Source organism: Dermacentor variabilis, chromosome 4 (assembly GCF_050947875.1).
Source record: "Dermacentor variabilis isolate Ectoservices chromosome 4, ASM5094787v1, whole genome shotgun sequence".
In the NCBI taxonomy this organism is placed as follows: domain Eukaryota; kingdom Metazoa; phylum Arthropoda; class Arachnida; order Ixodida; family Ixodidae; genus Dermacentor; species Dermacentor variabilis.
Window position 1 is genome coordinate 776,227 of NC_134571.1, and position 23,274 is coordinate 799,500.

At 45.9% G+C, this 23,274-nt stretch overlaps 1 protein-coding gene across 5 annotated transcripts in view; it reads right to left on the bottom strand.

Moving 5' to 3' along the window:
- Nucleotides 1-23,274, bottom strand: part of tweek (transmembrane protein KIAA1109 homolog tweek) — a 703,556-nt gene that overhangs the window by 411,723 nt on the left and 268,559 nt on the right. For all 5 annotated transcript variants that reach the window (XM_075687924.1, XM_075687922.1, XM_075687923.1 and 2 more), the window contains exon 23: nt 7,955-8,200. In XM_075687924.1, coding sequence (XP_075544039.1) covers nt 7,955-8,200 — 246 coding nt within the window. The remainder of the gene's footprint in view (nt 1-7,954; nt 8,201-23,274) is intronic.

The window sequence follows — 23,274 nt, forward strand, 5'->3', positions numbered from 1 at the left end:
GGACCGCCGCCATGTTTCCCGCAAGCTTGCCTGAACGTCGCGTGAAGAGTCGTTCCGGAAGTGACGTTGGCTTGCCGTGGTCATGTGAGGTGTGTCATGCTACTGACGCGAGCGGCAGCTTCCGGCGCGGGCGCAAAAATTCTAGCGGTTGTAGGTCTCCACGCCGCCGCGCGCCGACACGCGAAACAGCCTCCGCGCCTGACGCCGTACGCGCCCAGGCGTGGTGCGGCGCGTGCGGGCGCATTGGAACGCGTACGTCTGGTTGAGCCTTAACTGCCCACAAACCCCATGTTCTAATAATAACAGAAACCTGGATGCATAGTGATGTCAGCAACTCTGAAATAACACCTCGCAGTTACGGAATCTACAGACATGACAGGATTCCCATGGCGGCGGTGTTGCAATTCTCTTCCAAGAAACATTGAGTGTTGCTAGGGTGCCTGATAATGCAGGAATTGAATGTGTTGTTGTGAAAATTTTTCTTGACGAGTGGAATCTAATCATAGGAGGGTTTTATTAGCCTCCAAATTGCGACACCACCTTCTTTGAAAATTTTAATGAGTTCTTGTGCGCCTATAAGAATAAGCGCTGCAGTATGCTACTTGCGGGTGATTTTAATGTTCCTTCTGTAAACTAGAATAATGATTTCCCTAAACCCCTCTCAAGTGCTTCTGAACCTTTCGTAGATATAGTAGTGCTTCACAACCTTTCACAGCTTCTCAAAGAACCCAACCGTATTCAAAATTATACACTATCAATTCTGGACCTTTTCCTTGCAAATACTGCCGTAGACCTCCGCAACCCACAAATTCAGGTTTTCAAAGGTATATTGGATCACAAAATGGTATACCTTAGGTTGGAAGTGAACTTTGCTCCACAGATTGAAAAACAAGAAAGAATTGTCCCAGATTTCTCCCGTGCCAGTGATATTGATGCATTGGACACCCCTAGATGGCGCTTTTTCAGAATTTCATGCCATGTGTGAATCAACCGAACATTCTATTGATGATATATGGGGCTACTTCAAGTTCCTGGTTTTGAAGTGTATCTGTGATTTTGTACCTGTGAAGCGAAAAGTGCTCCGGAAGAGCAATCCTTGGGTAAGAAAAGAAATAGAATGAATAGAGCGGAAACTGAAAAAGGCAAGAAAACAACTCAAGCAGCATCCAACTTTTCTCACAAGCGATCGGCTTCTTGGCTTGCATACCATTATTAGCTGACAAAATAAAAAAAGCACAGGAATACTATAAAAAAATAACACTAAAAAATTTCCTCGTCTCATCCCCAGGAAAGTTCTGGCAGCACTTATCGCCAAAAAAGAAAGCTGCACGCAAACTTTGTATTGGTGATACCTTTTTAACCAACAGTGCCGAAACCACAGATGTGCTCAACCGATATTTCTGCTCAATGTTTACGCGTGACGACGGTATCAGCCCACAGTTCCCTAGCTATGAACACGTTCTGCCGATTGGTGATGCCACAATTACTGAGGAAGGTGTTTTAGCACTTATGGTTAACCTCGATGCTAAAAAATCGCCCAGAGCTGACGGAATCCCGAATGCGTTTCTTTTCAGGTACACCGAATGGTGTTCAAAGTATTTAACTTTAATATTCGAGAAATCACTGACGTGCAGAAATTCCAACCGACTGGAAGTACGCGAAAATCATCCCCATACCAAAAACAGCAAATCCATCTCTCCTCACATCATACAGGCCAATAGAGAGTTTTAGAATTGGGGGCCCAAGTGCGCATGCGCAGAACCCAAGCCAGTCTTGGGTTCTTGCGTTCGCGTTAACCCAAGACCCAAAAATTGAAAACTAGCGTGGGCCGCCCTTGCGGGTGACGAGATATCGCGAGATAGCCAGGAGGCTTTGCTTGGCTTAGAATTGCACACTTAATTCGTAATACTAACCGGTACTAACACAGTGATTGCGTTTCTTACATTGTATTGTTCGCTCTTTTTGCTCAAAAATGCATTCTGTTCGTTTTCACTTGTAAGAGGTTTTTTTTTGTTTTTTTTTGCTTCCAAGCACTTTTCTATTTTCCACACTGCAGCATCCCGGGCACTCAACCCAACGCTGTCTGCGTTCGACCTAATCCTCAAATTCTGCTGCTCCTCTAAACCCAAGAGCAACCGACGCAATGCGGCTTGGGGGCCCAGAGCCTTGGGCCCCCAATTCTAAAGCTCTCTAATATCTTTACTATGCACATGCGCAAAAACTTTCGAACACATAATTTTAGAGCACATTTCTGCCTTTCTTAACGGCAATGCAATAATTGACACAAGACAACATGGTTTCCTGCAAGGTTTTTCTACTGTAGCTCGTAGAAACAGTTCACGACTTAGCGACAGCTTTAGATAGACAAGGCCAAATTGACTTAATATTTCTCTATTTTGAAAAAGCATTTGACCGCGTCTCTCACTCCAAACACTTCTTAAATTTCAACCTATGTTAAAGAATGACGCCTTAGTTAACTGGATTAAAGCATACCTTTCATTACGGAAACAAAGTGTTCAGGTCAACGATACAGCTTCGACACCCACAACTGTAGACTCAGGCATTCCACAGGGATCAGCGTTAGGGCCACTCCTCTTTCTTATTTTTATCAACGACATCATCAGTGACATACACGTCAAGATAAAACTTTTTGCAGATGACTGCATATTGTACAACGAAATACGCAATTCAAACGATCAGGAAGCTTTAAACACCTCACTGTCTAGAATACAAACATGGTGCTCGAAATGGCAGATGACTATTAACCTCAAAGACTGTTGCAATGACCATTACTCGCAAAAGGAATCCCTTAACCCCTACTTGTAGCATTAACAGCCAGTCATTATCAGTCGTGTCTATGTAATACCTGGGAGCAGTAATAACATCAGATCTTGGGTGGAATGAACACGTAACATACATTTATAATAAAGCAATGAAGAAACTAGGCTCTTTAAGGCGATCAATAGGAAATGCTTCACGTGAAATAAAACATTTAGCATATAAAACATTCATTCACCCGACCCATTCTAGAATACGCTGCAATTGTTTGGGATCCACACACACAAGCCAACCTCACTAAAATAGAGGAAGTCCAAAGAAAATCAGCCAGGTTTTATTTTCAATTCGTACAGCTGGCGCACATCCCCATCATCTCTTCTAGAAGCTGCAGAACTGGAAAACCTTGCAATAAGGCGTTACTGGGACAGAATGAAATTTTTCTTCTTACTCTATAACAGTCAACTAGGAATAGATAAGACATTATACATTCTACCGGCTAGCCACCACTGCACAAGCTCTTATCACAACAAAAAGGTTAGAGATTTTTCCTGCAGGACCAACACATTTAAAATTGGTTTTTTCCCGCACACGATTTCCGAATGGAACGCATTACCTGCCACAACTGTCGACTGTCCAACAGTTTCATCCTTTCTTTCTGCACTTTGTGAATAAACCATAGCATTCATCCCTCGCTTTTACCAGTCAAATCATGATTGTGAAAAGGTTTCTCTTATGTTGTTTGTTATGCAGATTCTTGTTCAGTGTCTGTTACCTTGTTTGATCTTATTTCATACTTGTTTCTTTGTTCCATATGCCTACTCCTGCCTAAGGCCTGATAACAAGGCTGGCAGTACTTGTAAAATAAATAAAAATAAAAATGTATAAAGATAACTTGCTCTGTTAATATCGTGACTTATAAACAGCTGATGAGTATGTAGTTTGCGAGAGTGCCCTTGATAATTTTCAAATATTCGAAGAACCTTTTTTTTTTGCAATACCTTGAGTCTTTTTAGGTTTTGAGCAGACGTTGTTGCCCATACTAGCGCACAGTAAGACAAGCGAAAGTAGAAGTGGGCGTAATATATAGCCTTTTTTAGCCATAATGATACTAGATTTGATAACCTGTACAGGCAGCCTACAGTTTTGCCTAATTCAGAAGCAAGCTTAGCCACATGGGTATTTCACGACACGTTTTCCTCAAACCAAACACCTAGAAATTTTTGCATGCGAATGCACTCTAAAGTGGTGCCTTGAAAGGAAAATTTCAGGTTAATACATGGTTTGTGCATAGGCCTAAAAGTAACGTATTTTGTTTTACTTCTGTTTAATGCAAGTTTGTTTTCATGGAGCCACTCTTGCAGATGCCTTAAATAAGTGGTTACAGTAACTTGAAGAATATTTATTGATTCAGGACTAAAAAAGGCATTCGTGTCATTTGCATACATAATTAGTTTTCTGTGAAAGGGATATTACGTAGATCACTAATATAAAGTATAAGATCAATACTAAGGCTAATATAAAGGGTCCTAAGATCAAACCTTGTGGAACGCCTTGCTTAAATTCAGCTTCTGCTGACATTAACCTTCAGAGTTTAACATATTACTTTTGTGGGAATGCGCGACTGTGGCGTGCCCCTTGATAGGTTGTTTTCCCCGCATGTCTCGCACCTCCTGTAATCAGGTGTCTCTGCGCAGCTTAGTGCCGGCGGCGATCGGGCGGATTGCAGCGCATTACGAGAGATGGTGCGAGTGTGGCACTGCTAGCGCTACCTAATGGCGGTGTTGGTCGGGCGTGACAGGGAGCAGGCTCTTTGGCTTGGGGTTGGCAAGCGGAGCAGACGTTCCACGCGTGCGCCGATCCATGCTTCTGCGGGACCGTCTCGGATGGCCTAGGAACAGGACACCAGAATGGACGAACACGATTGTTCGAACGCGCCACCATTCGCGTGACTGTATGCGCCAATGACCAGGAGTGCCCAGCATGGGGCGAAAATATTCGCTCGCTATACGGTCGTGGCGAGTCGGGCTTCCTCAATTTTTCATGCACCCATCAGCATGTTTTGCGGATAGCGATTAGGCTAGCAAACATTATTGTATAAAAGGCACAATAAATGCCCTTGCACTACTGTGTTGTAGTTCCTTTGTCCCAAGAGCACGGGTGAGAATCCCATACTTTCCGGCAGGAAAGCAATTTTTAATAAGTTCAAGAGCAGCACTGCATATTCCATAGACGAATAATTTTTGCGCTAGAATATCATGTTTTATGCTATTAAAAGCCTTTCTCAGATCAAGATGCAATCCAACTGTATATATAGTCCTTTTTTATATTGTTTAGGATCTCTTCTTTTATGTTTAATGGGGCTAATTAAGCGGACTTGCTTTTTTGGAATCCATAATGAGCATTGTTCATTTGATACTTAGTAAGAAAGTTCCTTAGTTTGCAATTTATGGCAGATTCAAACACTTTCGATAGTACAGTCAAGACAGATATTGGCCAACAGTTCGAAATGTGATTTAGAGCACCGCCTTTATGCACAGGGCATACATGCACAAGCTTGAGATTAGAAGGGAAAAGACCAGAAACGAAAACACGATTAATGAGATGAGCCAGGGGCTGAGAGGTGAGATCCGCAACATACTTCAGAGGTGCGGTGCTTAATTCATCAGCACCTGTTGCGGCGTTCTTACGTAGTCTATTTATTGAGCTTAAAACCTCAGAAGGTGTCACTGAGGCTAAACTCATTATGTTAGGCTGCCTTGCTCTACGGGAAATTCTTTCCTGTGTACTCTGTTCTGAAGGCAGCAAATAGTCACTGGAGTGGGTAAAATACTCGTTCAAAGCCGTGATAGCTGCGTCATCGCTCATGCGTTGGGAGAAGGGTTTGATGTTAATATGCATTTTGCTTTCCGCAAATTGTCCCACATTATTCACTGCATTCCACAATTTACAAGGATCATCATAAATCTTGACGGATAGGCATCCATAATAAATCTTCTTAGCTTTCCGTATGTTGGTATTTAATAAATTGCAATACGTTTTCAATTCTTTTAGAGCCGCCACGTCACATGTTTGAAGAAACTTATGATACATGTTGTTTTTCATTTTTGTTATTTGAAGACTAGTGCTGATCCATGGCTTTTGAATTTATTTTTTTTAATGTGTGCAGTACTATAGGAAAATTGCCGTAATAACATGTTTTGAGATAGCAAAAGAAAATGCTATATGCGCGATCAGAATACTGTTTTGCACAAAACAAAATAAACAAAAGACCAGATCATAAGCACTATTTCTGAGCAAAATTTTTCAAGTGTGAGCTGGTTTATGACGCGATACGTTGTTGTACATCAATACGTCACACACTGTGATACATTGGTGAAATTAGGTTTATTAGGTATAATAGAAAAAAGAGCAATAACTGGTAAGTGGTCACTAAGGTCAAGTGAAGATAGGCCTGAAGCAATCTTATTTGTTGGTACGTTTGTGATGCAAACATTCAGCAGTGTGGCGCTATGATCAGTGATTTGGCTGGACAGCTTAATATTCGAAAAATACTAGGTGGACAGAATAGTTTCAAACTACACAATGGTCACGTCATCGCTTATCATTTTGATAGTTATGGCAACGGTGAACCTCCTCAGTGAACAGCCTTGATATCATGTAGACCAGTTGAAACCATGGTCGAGCCTTAAATGAACACATCATAACACAATGTTGTCATCAATAACTACAGACAACCAAAAGACCACAGACCCACACTTCTTCAGCAACCCAAGCTTTGTAGGTTAACAAGGGAACAACGTCCACCGGTCCAGCTCAACTTATGGAAGAAAGGAGTGCTACATAGCATTCAGGATCTTACTTTCTTGCCTGTCATGCATGACATTAGCAGTGACATCATGGCATAAAGGTATAAAAAGAACATGTGCTAAATAAGCATATTTTTTCTTCTGTTGGTTACTTTGTGTATGGCTCATGACATATCAGGTGTGACAACAATGGCATGACAACATGATGCCAATCCTGACAGATGCAGTTCAACCAGCACATTATTCTACACCTAGCTCACCCTTTCAAAGTAGATGCTGTGGGCATAATGACAATGGTGGGACGATGGTGGGATCACTACAACAGAATGATGACGATAGAATGACGACAACAAAGAAATGATCATAAGTAGGAGTAAAACTATGGGAATAGATAAAAGACAGAAAGTCTTGTGTATGAGCTATTAGGCAAGATAGCAGCCAGTCAGCAGCAGCAGCAGCAGTGGGAAGGTTAAAGGAAGAGGCAAGGAAAGCTTCACTTTAAAATAATCAGAATGTGCCCGCAGAAGTCAAAAGCATGCCTGAGATCAAGATATGGGTCTCTAGCCGCTGCCACACAGGGGTGGAAGTCACGAGGCCTTCACGACTGCGAGCACTAATCAGTCACAAGATGACAAGAATTGCAGCTTCCACACCTTTTTGTTCAATATAGAAACAAGATTTGTTTATTAATTCAGTACATAAATGCGTGTTGATTTGGTGGGCATTTTTTTATTGTACTATTGATACCATTGATAATATTGACACGTGTACTTGTCTTCATCGGGCGCCACGTTTCACTGCCGAACAAATGTTATCGCACAGCACAGGACGCGCTTGCATGTGTGGCAAGTTTCTGCAATGTTATAGATAGTTCCATCCACTGTCTGTGACCGAACCTTGTGTAATCTGATTGCATGTGTGCGCGACGTGAATAATGTAGAACTGTGTGGAAGGCGCGCGGGTGCCAGCGATTAGTCTGGAACATTCAACGATTGATGTATAAAAGCCAACGCACTTGACCCGTTGATCAGATTTTCGCCGATCGCCGACTGTGTTCGCCGCTGTCGCCGTTCTTTGAGTGTAGCCTGTTTTTGAGGGCACAAGTTCGCCCAATAAAACGCTAGTTTCGTCTTTCTCAGTTTGGCTGCTTTCTTCACAGTCACTACCAGGTGACAATATGACATTTACATGATTGCGACATTTTTTTCCAGTCCTGTGAAATCCAAATTAACAAAGTTTTACTATACAACATTGAATTTAGGCTTCTCTGCATGTGCAGCGACTCAGAACAGATGTCACTAAGGAGAGTCCCAGCTGCTGCTCAATGAGCTCTTCTCAGAGGCAGTTGGAAATGAAAAAAGGCAGATTACCTCTGCATTATTTTTGGTGGTGAACTGTGATGGACGAGCACTGCTTCCAGCAGCTCCAATGGATGCAGCTCTCCGTGCCCGTGCCACCATGTGCACATCAGAGAAGCCACGGGTGCCCCAAGGTGTGAAGCGAGGTTTCCAGCACGAGCTGGTGTGCAGGAAGCAAGACGCTGAAGGAGGTGCCCCGTCTGTGGGTCGTGTCACCAAGTGAGGCAGAGGTGCCACAGCCTCCTCCCAGTTGGCCACCTGGAACCCAATGGATGCAGTCTCTTTCAACCAAAGCAAAGGAGAAATACACACAAGCTTGCAAATCTTTTCTGTAGGAGAAACAGTGGCACCACATCTCGTTAAGTGGGTGAAACTACCCCATTCTATGAAGAGAATTCTGCCTTTCCTTTATTTAAAAATATTTATTCTTCAACACAGCACCGCTGCAGTCTAACCACTTGTGATTTACTCTGTATGAAACCAGTGATCCCTGCACAAACAAACACCAGCACTTATGCTGGAGGAGCTGTTTATACTCTGCTTCCTTATAAGTCCAATGTCCATTATTATGAGACCCTAAACAACCACACTACGATGCGTGAGCACTTGTATGATGAAGCGCTAGTGCGAGTGAACAACTCGCAGGGGACCATGAGCACTCACGTCAAAAAACAGCTTCACGGAAACCTGGTGCAGTGATGTGAAGATATCTTAATTATCAGCAGAATACGCAGTCACTCATGAACACGTATGCCACAGTCTGAGCCCCTTCTCCTGTTTCACATCAATCCACACGAGGTTGCACAATACTAAAAAGGGCTAAGCAGAACAGTGAAGCTGAAAACAACCTGCGAAGCAACACAAACAAATTGAAGGTAAAAATCAAAGTACAGCGTGTCAAGTTGTCATTGAGTGAACACTGCCTTCCATGACACTAGTCCTATCCCATGCAATACTGTAATAGCTAATGTTGCAAGTGCCATACACTTTGGACAAAAGTGCTAGAAAATAAAAATTTTCTTGGATTCCCCTTTTCAGCAATATGCCATGCGCAAAACGCCGGCAATGCCACCTGTCGCAAAGGCTGTGAAACGTAGGCGGGCTCAGGCAAGCACTGTTCCCATTAGCGCCTATGCATGTGTGCACTTGATCGTAATTTAACGCTTCTGTCAGCCTTCAGCGATGTCTTCAAACAGCTGTTGTGTAGTTGGGTGCTTTAACACATACGAAAACTCGACAGGCACACACTTAGTTTTCTGTGCTGCTTCGCGAGCAAGAGCAACGATGGCAGTGGATCATGGCTATTCGACGGATAAGATAAGCAACCGCACTTTGTTTACAGCAGGTTTAGAGCGATAAATGTGTTTTTATTTTTTGCTTGATGTCACGGCACCTCCAGCGAGCGCTTCCACATTTAAACTTAGATTAGATTATTAAATTATAGTGTTTTACGTGCCAAAACCACGATCTGATTATGAGGCACGCCGTAGTGGGGAACTCCGGAAATTTGAACCACCTGGGGTTCTTTAACGTGCACCCAAATCTACCGTAAGTATGCGGGTTCTCGCATTTCGCCCCATCGAAATGCGGCCACGGTGGCCGAGATTCAATCCTACGAACTCGTGCTTAGCAGTCCAACAGCATAGGCATAAGCAACCAAGGCAGGTCGTTTAAACTTCATCGCCTCGTCTACAGTCCAGAAGATACGATAAATTAGGTTGTTGTTAGTGATGAGACGCCCCCCTTTAAATGATGATGTCCCCCTTTGAAAAAAAAAAAAGAAAGAAAAGAGAGAAAAGAACATGCAAAATTTAAGCCGGAAAAGGCAGAACAAAGCTGTGAAGTGCTCATTGTGTTTAGATGCTTTGAACAAAGGGCTACGTGTTAAAAAGCAAGTGACGGCGCCTTCAAAGACATTCGCAGTTCTGCCAGAAAGGTGAAGTACTGATTGCGATAGCAAATTAGTAGATAGCTGTACGAAGTAAGGATAGTAGTTTTAGGGACCGTATAAATGTAAACACTCACTTACTAACTAAATTCACAAATATAGAATATATAAGCGTGACTCAATGAAGACGTAGAAAGAAACAGACACACACAGACAGGGCTGTCTGTGTGTGTCTGCTCCTTTCTACGTCTTTTTTCAGCCGTGCTTACACATTCTATCATGGATTCAAACCAAGTATCCTGCCAACGTGTTTTAACTAAATTAACCAGCAATGTGTCATGCGCAGACAGGTAAATATGAACATATCTAGCTCAATAAACGTGGAAACTTGCTGTCAAAATTCTGGAGTGAGGAATCGTAGCATCAGCAAGCGAATTGATCTTCTTGCATCTCTCGCTTCAATGCGAATGAAACGTCGGAAGCATGGCACATACGAAGCTATCCGGAGTATGTGCACTCTGCTAGCATCGCAGACCACTTTAAAGACGAGTCCCGCGCAGGCGCACACTTTGGCCACATTGCAGATCACTTTCTAGACACACGAGTGCCGGCAACGCGTCCCTACGGCATTTGCCAAACGTGTCTACTACGGCATTGCCGATTCGCATAGACAACGTCGTAATAGATGCCGTGGTTGTCTCCGCACTACAGAGCAATGGGTGAGGAGGACATCACGGTACCCTAGCAGCCACCAGAGAAGAACGCCCCTCCTCTTTTGCCTGACTCCCCTGCTTCGTGCGTGACAGGAGAGGGCATGCATCTGGGCCGCATTCCTCGCTGACGCACGCAAGATTGAACCACATTCGCCGGCTCACTCTCACACGGTTTCACTCATACGGAACCTCACAGCAATGCCGATGACAGAAATGCACCTGGAGTGTCCATATAATTGCTATCGCAATAAAACGTCACGCAATCACCCATGCGTTGCATGCAATCGGCTGTTGCTCTACCTATCGATGGCACTGAAATGCGGCCTGCAGCATATAATGTTCGTTGTACACTCGCCTCAGCTATCTGCACATTGGCTGTAAAACCTGGCGTCTGTGACCATTAAAGGCTTTTGACAGGGCATTCAACCATGTATTGAATGCCTCTGAACATCACTTTGCAGTAATGGGAAATGCCTAAGTTTCGAAGCCCTGATGTCTGCAACTAATGCAGATACACTTTAGCCCAGCTGTGTCATGCGTTGTGGTCAATTCTGAAACTTTCATGTTTCTTTTATTTTTTTGTTCTTGCTAGTGGTGGTAGTGAGTGCTTCGTCTCTTTTTCTTGTTTTACATGAAATAGGTCAATATATGTTCGTGTTACTTCACTGCAGTTGTCTCTTCTTTGAAAATGATTTCAATGCAGCATGTGGTTTACAATAATTAATTATTGCCATGCTCTATATTTGCTTTCAAAGTGCTAATATTGTGTAAGCATACTCTTTTAACTAATTAAAAAGAGCTGCATTGGCTATTCAGACTCGGGGCACTACAACAGCTGATACAGTGGAACCCCGATTATACAACTTTCTCGGGACCGCGAAAGAGCATCATAAAATGTGGGCGTCATAAAATCCGAACATAAATTATGCCTATAAATATACAACTTATTTAGCGCGACAGATTTATGAAAACTTCAATGTAAACTACTAACACACTCTGCAGGGCTTGGAAACCCAAATTACCAAAAAGGTAAATGCGATAAGAATTAATGCTGCAGTACACGTACCAATCATGCTTTATTCAAACGAACTTTCACGGCACTCCACTGCCCACTGCCACGATTCCTGCCAGCCGGCGCGAACATTAAAAAAAAAACGGTAAGTTTCTTTTGGACCTTGTTTGATCCGTGAACCAAGAGCTTTAGATCTAATTGGGCAACATCCAAAAGGAGGTCCTCTGCGGCGTCGCGTGAACAAATGAAGTTCTGGATTCCGTCTATATGCCATAGCACCTCAGCGAACCTGGTAGGCACAGGCACAGCATCTGTGGCATTGTCGTTGTCTTCGTCCAATGTCGCAGCAGTGTCGGCACTAGGCAAAGCCTCCTCGATGGCGTCATCCAGCGACACCTCGCCGCAAATTGCAACATTGTTGTTGGCCTCCACATACTCAGCGAAGATGGTGGTAAGGTTTAAACTCTCGAAATCGGCGGCGGCGAAGCCTGCATCGTCCTCGAGCGGCATCGAGGTTGTTGCGTCCCCAGCAGAGGAGGCAGGTCTCTCGCTTAAAGTCACAGTGCTTGAACGAGATAGTGAGTGTGCTTCGCACGTATTGGGTGGGTGACATGGTGCATTGTCCATGAAAAGCAATATTTTCCTTGCCTTAGCACTCATTCTGTTATCAAGCTGCTGCAAAAAAATTGCTGAAGAGCAAGGACGTCATCCATGCCTTGTTGAAGTTGCAGCTGCACGGCAGTGTCTTCAAGTTCTTAAAGCGCCATGGCTTTGCAAACCATCCAACAATGAGCACAGGCAGCCTCTCAGAACCATCCTCGTTAGCACAAAATAGTGCCGTCACACGCTCTTTACTACATTTGCCACCATGACAGCTGTCACCCTTAAATGCAAGAGTTTGCTCGGGCTGCATATGGTAAATAATACCACCCTTTCTCTAACTTCTCATGCTGTCCTTCTTTTGCTGCTTTCCGCTTGAGCCCAAACTTGTTGGCATTCTGCAATATCACCGCTTTGTTTGCCAGGATCGTCTTAAGCGAAGATTCGGGTATCTTAAGATCCCGGGCAATGCTGGCTTTCGTGGCTCCATGCTGCTATTCCACTTCCTCTATAATATTCAGCTTATCGCTGAGCGACAGAACTGTCCGCTTTCGGGACATCAGGCGTCGCCTTGCTCCGCACAACTCAAAACCTCCGCTGAACACTGGTCGCTAGGATTATGACGAAGAACACGTGCAATAAACCTAGGCCTCTCCGCGGTACCTTGTCAGGGATCTGCTGCTGGGAAACTGGAAGGACAGAAACGCTTCCCCAACGTGATGTGAGGCGACGCTGCTGAGAAGAGAGGGAGAAAGTGATTGGGGAGAAGAAAAGGCGCTATTTCAGCACAGCGGGCGTCGTGGGCAGCTGCTGGTGGGGGGGGGGGGAGAGAAATGCTTCCCCAATGCAACAAGAAGCGATGCCACCGAGAAAAGGGGGAGAAAGTGATTGCGGAGCGGAAAAGGCGCTATTGCAGCAATGAGAGCGTCGCGGTTGGCTGCCGGTGGGGAAGAGAGAAACGAATGATGAGACGAGGCAGGGAAGAAAGCTGCACTGGAGCGCACCGGTAGAGCGTTGTCAAGCGCTCCACATACGGAGAGATGGAGCGAGCAAAGAGACCCGCGGCACTTTTCTTTCATCCGCCGTTCCATGCCGCGCTTCGCAAGGGTCGTCATATAATGCGGGTCAGGCATAAAATTCTGTCAGATAACCGGGGTTTTTAATGCACTGCTTCTATGGGGACTTCGGCAGAACTGCGCTAATCCGTCGTAAAACCCGGGTCGTCGCAAAACCGTGGGACGTATAACTGGGGTTCCATTGTACAACATGCAGTTTAATTCTGCATTTGGGTGCGAGGGTGATGCTAATAAAAATGGTGGTGACACTAAAGAATAACATAAAATATACAAGGAAAATGATCCTGACTAACTGGGGAGGCAAATTTTCAGCTTTGGCATCTTCCAATATCTCCCTCGCGTGCTCCCATGAAATCATCGAAACGCTCTGCTTGATTAATGATGGAACATGTGAAATTCATGCTGTGCAGACAGTGGTAAGACGCAAGCAGAAAAACAACAAACCCTTAATTATTTCCGCAGTCCTATATGTGCTATTTTTCTCAAGCTCATCATGCTGGTTTGCAAATTTTACTGTCACTGGCTTCTCACGTGGCTGCACCTGTATGAACCATTCACAGATGCGACGCCGCTTCCTCAACCTACTAGAAAAAAACACAGCATGTAAAAAAAGCAAATGTGAGTATAAAGAATGTTGGTTAACGGGCCAATAAATGAAGCCATTAGCGACCGTGGTGTTACGAAAGCAGCATACTGGGGACAAGCTCTATTTCTTAGGCAAGCTTGTTGATGCAAATTTAAGGCACACACTTGGCACTGCAGGGTTCTCACCCATGCTCTTGGAACAAAGGAATGACAACACAGTAGTGCAAGGACATTTATTGTGCCTTTCATGCACTAATGCTTGCTAGCCGAGTTGCTATCCAGAAAACATGCCAATGGGCATGTGACAAATCGCGGAAGCCTGACTCACCGCAACCAGATAGCGAGCGAATATGTTCACCCCATGCTGAACACCAATGCTCAGTCGTTCGTGCGTATGGTCACGCAAATGGTGGCGCATTCAAACGATCGTGTTCGTTCATTCTGATGTAGGCCTTGTGAGACGGTCTCGCAGAAGCATGGATCGGCGCATGCACGGAATGTCCGCGCCGCTTGCCAACTCCAAGCCAAAGAGGAAGAGCCTTCTCCCTTTTGCGCCCAAGTAACCACGCCGTTAGGTGGCGCTAGAAGAGCAACACCTGCGCCATTTCTCGTACTACCCTGCAAGCATACCCACCGCTGCCGTAAAGCCATCAGGGTGTCTACCAAGTTGACATTTCTAAATTCCCTGAGTTTTCCAGGTTTTCCCTGAGCACCTTTGCCAAATTCCCTGAATGAGCCAGAACTTTGTTTTATGTCAACACGGGCTGACACCATGATGCCTGATGCCGTCACTCTCTAGTAAGCACGTTGAAACAAAAAAATGACTTAAGTTTGAATAGTAAGGAGTAATATCTATTTTATTCAAAAATAAAACAGAAGGAAGGTGCCAGTAAAATGCACAGTGATAAATATGGTAAAACCCATTCCAAATTGAGTTGAACATATTCAAATACGAATGAAAAGGGGATGCATACAGAAGTAAATATTTTCAAATACAAGCTATTTCTATCAACTGATAGCATGCTCATCGGTATGAGGCCTGAACTTTCTCACAACTAAGATTATCTCTCAGCAGCTAAGAAGCCAACCTCAACTGTCTTGACATACTCTCAGCCCATACACAACAACTCAGTGCTGGGTTTCACTTCTTTAAAGAGTTTATTTCGGTTTGGATCAGTTTGGATGTGGGACACCTGCATCTCGGCATCAGCCAACGCTTTGTTTTTTGAGCTCAAGCTCTTTAGAAGAGGCAGCGGCACGCTTCCTTTCTCATTAATTCCTCAGTGCATCGGTCCTTTCTGTTTTCATCCTCCTTCCGCCATGTGTTCGCCCCATGGACCATTTGAGGCATCGTCTTGGTCACTTGTACAGTCAACTTCCGATTTTTCGGACTCCCTAGGGGCCGCAAAACCATCCGAATAACCAGGCAGTCCAAAAAAAAATGAATGCATGTCTTTACCTGCCCTTAAGGGCTCAAATCGCCACAGGCACGTCCGAGAAAGCTCTTAAGGCCTGCCAGTACACTTACTAGGCATATCGGTGTTCGTACTGTCACAGTAGACGGGGGTGCGCGCGTGTATAATTAAGGAATACATACTGTGTCCCGTGACAATAGCCCCTTCCCACGCTTGTTATGCTTCACTGCGTACCACTGCTGTACAGAGGCGAAGTTAACTTTCGGAGACTAACTAGCATTACGCAACGCGCTGTGCTTCGCGAGCTTCGAAGCCAATCGCTAGGATTAGAAAGGCGAAGTCGGTGCTATTGCTGACAGCGCCGAATTCTTTCAATGAAAAACAAGGCACCGCACGGCAAGAAGCTTAAGAGCGAACGTAGAAGCAGCTAGGCCTAACGTTGCCGCGATGGTGGCTACGGCTGCCAGTGGATCCAACGAGTGGATCTGCGTGCGAGTGCCGGTTCGAGGCGGCGAGATAATCAAAATGGCGGCGGTGGTGGCTTTGATTAATGCCATTTCAGACCTGCAGTCAGGGCAATGTACATTGACCCTATGGAGCCGTGGTGGTGACGCGAAGCCGTGCGAATTATCGGACATGTCCGAAAAATCGGGCGTCTGGAAAATCGGTCGTTAACTACTCTGGCAATACCTCGTGCCGATGACACGGCGTCAGTGATGATTCGTTGCGATTACTCTGTTCCGGAGCCAACATTAACACGATTTTCGTGCCCTTTTAATAAAATTACAGCTAATTTTACCTGATAGAAGCACAAATTCCCTGAGGTTTCCCTGAGTATTTCCAGACTATTCAAGTTCCCCGAGAATTCCCGGTTGGTAGACACCCTGGCCATGCGGCGAAGCCGGATTACGGGAGCTATGCGGGAAAACAACATATCAGGGGATGCATGAGTCGCACATCCCCACAGTGCGTTAGGAGACAATGTCGTCCTAGACAGCCGTGAAGTCAGACACATGTTCACTATTGTACAGCGTGATTTCCTTGCACACACTGACACTGCAGAAGTAACTATCTAAGGCGCGCACCAGCGGCAAATTGCACACACACACTTCAGTCATGCCTGCAATGGAAGCCGGCGTCTCCTGCACGGGTCCCACCGGCAGCTCCAACGGCCGCCGCTACACGGCTTTCAATGGTGCCCCTATAGGCGCTGCGCATGGCATATAAAGCTATTCATGTCAAAATTTATCACTTGAAGTATTAATTTTAATTCTGGGGTTCTAAGTGCCAAAAACACGATCTGATTATGAGGCATGCTGTAGTGGGGGACTCCTGAAATTTTGACCATCTGGGGTTCTTTAACGTGCACCTAAATCTAAGTGCACGAATGTTTCCCGCCCATAGAAATTTGGCTACTGTGGCTGGGATTCGATCCCGCGACCTCATGATTAGCAGCACAACACCATAGCCACTATAAGCAACCATTGTGGGTTGATCTGAAGTATTAATAGTTGCTGTGTACATGTGCGCAATCGCATTAGTGATGCACTGAATGTAGGCTACAGGAACCCTATGAAGTTGGCATCACATTTTGCATCAGCACAAGGCTTGCTATCTTCATGTGAAACCTAACACATAAGCAAACCCTCAAAAATCAGCATCACTGAGAGCACGACTGATCTGGAATTCTTGCTACTTTCACAAAGCTCTCATAGAATCACAAAAACCTGGTTGCCCGTGATACACATACTGATCTAATGATATGAATGCCTAGAGAAGACATACAGTTGAGGAGTGTGTACAATATCTCAGAGATGTGTGAATGTGGTTCATTGTGACACAGCCAAAACAATTTAGTGTAAGATTACATCACAAAATGGTGTCTATTTTGCAAGTGCAGTGTATCAGCTTCGATTTCCCGCCAAGTTAGCAGACAAACTGGGGTGCGATCGGAGATTGCTGCTCGGAATGCGCATTCAGTTTCGCTTAATACGAATGGCCTAGGCCGCTCCAATGTCGTCAGTCGCTGGGCGCGGCCACATTTTTGGTGAAGTCAAACTGACGACACTCTCCTGTCAATCATTTTGAAAGCAAGCATGCCGTCTGCTAGGAAGAGAACGTGATGCGAGCTGTTTCGTTCGAGTGGTCATGTTTTCGCTATGGGACTGGCTTTGCATAGCATGTCTTGTGGATTGGGTTGGATCCAAGTGGTGGCTGTAGCTATGAATGGCACATTCGGATCCAATCCATAGTCTAATTCAAGAAAATGGTGCTTGCAATGGAATCTTCATCTGTTGTGTGGGCGTTGCTCGATGAGGAAGCAGAGCGGTTGAAGGAGCGAAATGCATTTGAAGAGATGGAAGAAATGAATTCCCATGTCACTTCCGTTTGTCGAAATGAACAGTGCGTTGAACAGCTCCCTCTGATGCACCGAGATCCGGTGGCCCAGTCAGACATTGCGGTGCAATGACATGTTGCTGCCTCTTGAAAAGTGTGCCACTGTTCCTGTTTCTTTTTTTCTGTGCATGACACCACCTAGCGCCCATGCTGAGAAACTAATAATAATGAATTGCAGTAGCCATAAGTATTATTGAGAAGGTGTTTAGGCTAGAGAAACAAAATACATTTTTTTTTTCATATAAAAAATTTATTCATTCTAAGATTAGAAACATTTAGTTATTTAGTATATTGTCCCCAAGCCGGCGGCAAACGAGGCACGTAACTTACCGGGAGTTCAGTGCTTTCTAATTGGCTGCTCTCTCCCTCCTGTTCTCACCAATTTTGTGGACCACCCACTTTGTGATGTTCAACGTCGGAACTCGTTCTGTTTCAAACAAAGATCACCGATCATACCAAAGAGCACATTTTCTTGTATTCATGTAAACGGGAGCATACACCTAATAATGGCAGGAGACTATAACGAACAATTGAAAAATTGGCAGAACCTCACTCAAAGTAGCGTTGGATGGTTCAGCACTCATAAATTGTTAGACTCCTTTAACTTAAACCAAATTATTCAAGGAGATAAGAATGGCTTATACCTCACGGTCACTGTTGGATTTAGTGTTTCTATACAGTAAAAAAGATAGTCATTCAGTTGCAGAAGAAAACAGAGTATCTAACCATAAAATTACTGGTACATAGGCACGATGCATTGTACAAAGTACTACTTTGTTCCAGTGACAGATAAAGACTAAAAACATGCTCATGACAATTCTCAACTTTCTGAAATTCCAGCTGGACAATTTTGAACAATATTTCATCAACAACACAGTACAGGAGCTGTGGAATGAATTTGAGGCTATTCTAAAGAACTATGAGGATAGGTTCAAACCATCCGCCAGAAAAATTTCTTAACACTGGATACCTTTGATAATCCTTGGCATTACTCACACGAAGCGAAACCTGAAATGGCACAAAAAGAAAAGGGCCTTAGAGGAAAGGTCCCATTGAGTTGGGGCTGCATTCTAACAAATGACCAAACACTGACAATCTTTTTAAAGAATTCCCCACAAATGTTTTGGAGGCTCTGGCAATCGGCAAAGTCCATTGTTTCTCCCACCACTAGGTGAGCCGACAAGTTCACATCCGATTTCCTCTCCACTCTCGTTCTCATGGAACCGGGGTCCCAGTTGGGACCACCCGTGCCCAAGGGAGGAGACGACTGCGAGAGACCGACCAGAGCAGAAGCAGCTGGAATGAGCATCTTCCAAGAACCATGGTCGAGAACATAGAGCAATAATGGAGGCTACAGCACTAAGCACAGGTGAATACCGCTGCTTCTTGCTAGCCGGCTTTCAGCCCATTCATCAAGCATCCCGGAAGCCGGCACGTCGTGCTGGGAACGTGCAATAAAGCATTTGTTTTGTTTTATTGTTCTGTTACCACTGTGTGTATGTGTTCTGTTCGCACCCATGCACCTGTATGTCTCTGGGGTCGGAAGCGCTGAAGGTGCGTGTGTGCAGTGACAGGCTAGACAGTGTCCGTAGCATCTTAGTAAGGGCTAGACTGGGTGTAACCAACTTGCAAGTTATTAATGTGTTTGCATTTATAGGGTAATTTGCCCACTTTCTGTTTCTGTTTGCCCACGCATGTTTGTATCTAACCGTTTTTCCGCCTACCTGGGTCACTTGGTAGTTCGTGGTAGAATGGGTAGCCCATTGGGCTCCTGTGCTGAGGGAACTGGGTTTGAAACCAACTATCAGACAAACTTGGGTCACTCAGTATGTGCCAATATGCCAACTCAGCAGTGCCAAAGATGTGTCACTGTAGACGTGGGGCAGGGTAGGTGCCGCTGTTTAAGGAAACTCTGTGACGCCCACTTCGCTCCACAATGTGGCGCCTATAGATGCCTTAAATGCATGTTGTAATGGTTGGGGTCGGGCATGAAATAGATGGTAGCTGGCCCATGCCGTCGTCCAACTCATCCACGCTGAAGACATTGTTGAAGGGAGAGACTTGTTCTCATCGAGAACTAGGAATATGGGATTTATTTACAGCATCTACATGAGAACGTTACAGTTCATCAGTCTAGCATGACTGAAACAGAATGCACATTCAGCAGCCACACCACGGCTGCTTATAAACACTCGGTCGTCCCTAGATCCCTAGGTGAGAGAAAACAGCCGTTCAACTGTCGACCAATTCGGAGCGTTCAAAGTCGTCACAGTCAACCCGCTTTTGAGGGGAAGGTTTACGCACAGGTTTCACTGACCACACCAAGGTGAGAAGGTTTTCGCAGACATGGGTCTTGCCCTGAGCAGGCACCTCTTGATACCAGAGTTGACGCCACAGACAGTAGCCACCGTGTCTGTCCATTGACTGATGACTTCCAAGACCTGTGAGACGGCGCTGCAAAACACCTTCCAGGAGTTCCCCGCCCCAAACAAACTGTGATGGTGACAGCAAATCCACTAACAATACTTGGTCTGACTTACTTGGTCATCTAACTGGTGGCTGGCTGCCTGTGTCTATTTTGTGAACCACCAGGGATGTGCAACCAGGCAGAGTGGTAAAAATATGGTCATGGTCTGCAAAGATGTTATTAAGTTTCTGCTTCTGCTCCTCCCAAAGGTTCTCTAGATGACACTCGCCACTTTCAGTGGTATTGTGGCATACATTCAGCACATCTGCAAAAAGTGCCTGTAGAGAGCTAGCCACACCTGCATCAGGCTCTTGACCTTGCTTATCGCATTGCAATGCTGTCTTACAGACTGACAAAGGTCGGTGTCCAGCACCGATGCACAAGGCCGCTTCAGTGCCTTTTTAAGTTTGATAAGTCCATATGGGTCAGAGTGCAGTGACCATCCGGCAAGGCCCATGTGGAAAGAAATACCTGCCACCTCAAGAAAATTCCACCCAAGGACAACATCGTGACACAGCTCCGGCAAAAGAAGAATACGCTGCTTCCTGGAGCCACCTTGGCGACAAATACGACAGCGAACCGATTGTGTAGTTTGTGACCAGCCCTGAGCAAGCCTCAGGGTTCGTGCTCCTTCTCTGACTGTGGCTCCCAAACACTTGGCCGCTCTGATGGCACGGCTACCTATTAGACTCACGCTTGCTCCAGTGTCCATGAGTGCATAAAGGGCACTGTTACCAATCAACAGTTCAAGCAGTGGTTCTTTATTTCCGGCTGTTGGGAGCACTTGCAGATACGTCGCGTAGCCGGCGGCCGGAGGAGCGGCTACACTTGTCTATTTGGCAGGCAATCTCCTTACAGGTGTCCCGCAGAACTGCAGTGAAAACAGCAGGGTTGGTTGCATGGTCTAGCAGTAGCGCATCGGCGTGCAATGTGGCCAAAACCGCCACACCGCCGACCCGTGCTACTGCAGTTTGGCGGCTCGAATCGTGGGATACCTTGCGTCACTTGAAACTCGAAGTTCTGAGGCGCTCTCCCGAGTTGTTGCGGTGCCGAAGTATAGTTGCCATGGTGCGCGAGCGAATGGCACAGGTGAGGGGTTCACTTCCAGCGCTCCAGCATGAAGTGTCGCTTACCGTGGACACTCAGAAGCTGAAACTGCCGCAGGCTGCAGCTGCGACTCTTGTTGCTGGGCCGGGAGGGTTTGGTTGGGCATTGCAGTGGTGTGCAGAGATGAATAGACGAAGGCCAAATCAGCTGCTGCTGGTACAATACGCGGTGGTGGCGGTGGCGTGTAGTGCAAGCGATGCCAAGTGCGTTCCATAATAGGGCCGGCCCCTTTTGCCATTACTTGCAGGTTTGCGAAGGTCATGCTGGCTGTTAGGTCTTGGAATGTTGGAAGCACTTGTCTCAGCATGCGTTCCACCTTTTCGGCATCTGAAACAGGCTCCGCTATACGGTCATAGTATTCGGCAATGACGTGAATGAACTACTTGAAGTTTTCTGCCGGATGCTGAGTGCGCTGATCTAGCTCTGCTTTTAGTTTAAAATTGTAGTCAACGGTGGTAAACACCACTGTAAATTCGGGCACGAAAGACTGCCAATTGAGGTGTGCACCTGAGAAGTGCTACCATTGTTTGGCTGACCTTTCTAGCGCTGCTGGAAGCAACTGCAAACGGCGGTCAGGAGGGATCCTTGCAATATCGCAGTACTCTGAGCTCTTATCCAGAAAATCTTGCGGTGAGTGTCAGTCCTGGTAGCCACTGAATTTCGGCAGGGAGACGGGCGCACCTTTGATGTTGAGCACTGGCCCCGCGCCGGTTGTATCGTCGGGCCTAGCCACGCTAGTTGACTCGTCAAGCATAACCATGTTGTTGAGCGGTTCGGTGCGCAGAATTTGAGCTGTATCAGCTGCGAGTCTCTCCCTTTCCATTGTGGTCCCAAAGGTCGAAGCCAACACTCCTTGGATGATCAAAGAAGGCAGGAGAGGCTGTGCAAATGGCTGGGTGGCACCAGACGATTCTTGGTCCTCCATGTTAGGTCTGGTTGGATGAGCCCCCACTTGCCAAGTACGTTCTTTATTTCGGTGTCCAACAGCCCAATTTGTGACTTCTGCGGGGGCAATGAAACAATTGCGCACCTTCTTTGTCAGTGCTCTTGTTTCAACCCACAAAGAGCAGTCCTCCCAGCCACCCGAGACAAACTGGACAAGCGCCCAATGACAGAAAACAAGATCCTTGGAAACTGGCCGACGCGAACATCAGCGCGATTGGCTATGAAGGCGCTGCTGTGGTATTTAAAAGAAACTAGACTATCTTACAGATTGTGACTTCAATGTGTGACGCAGGATTGTACGGTGACACTGCACAACACTAGGAATGCCTTTATGGGCTGCGTGACAGTGCCCACAGAAACAGTTTGTGTGTACGTGCATGTGTGTGTAGCTTTTTTTCTTTTTTTTTAATCCTTCTCTCTCCCCTATCGCATCCCCTTGCCCCTCCCCCAGTACAGGGTAGCACACCGGAGATAATCTCTGGTTAACTTCCCTGTCTTTCCTTTGCCTTTCTCTCTATCTCTCTATTTCGGGAAATCCTCAGCACACACACATACACGCAGTCTGCCTTCCGTCCTGCCGCATCGCACGCGGCTTCCTGTGCCGATTACTTCACTCACTCAGTTCATTGTTGCGCACTCCCCGCATGCTGACCACGCACACACACCTTCCATGTCCTCTTCTTCTTCTTTGTGGTTTGGGAGAGGGAAAGTACGCCTAATTCTGCAACCCGTATGGGAGCACAGCGCAGCATATCGGGAATGCGGGCGGGGGATGAAAGATGAGGGGATAGAGGGGGAAAGGGAGAGTAGGTGTCAGGCAACGTATGTCAGCATCATGCAGGGCCGATGGCCAGCGAGCGAGGCAGAGGCCTATGGGAGGCCGAAGTCTAGTAGTGGTCTAGGAGCCCGTTTGTGTATACATATTCAAGCAGGCTTGCCAGTGGTAGCGGGCCGGGAAGAGCAGGTGCGTTTCTGAGGTAGCCGGGAGTCCGTACCGTCAGTAGGTGGCCGAAACTTGAGCGCGTTCCTGGGCTAATGCAGGACAGGTGCAGAGTAGGTGCTCGAGGGTCTCGGCATCACCACACCTTCTGCAGGCCGGCGAGGTGATACATCCCTTGACATGAAGT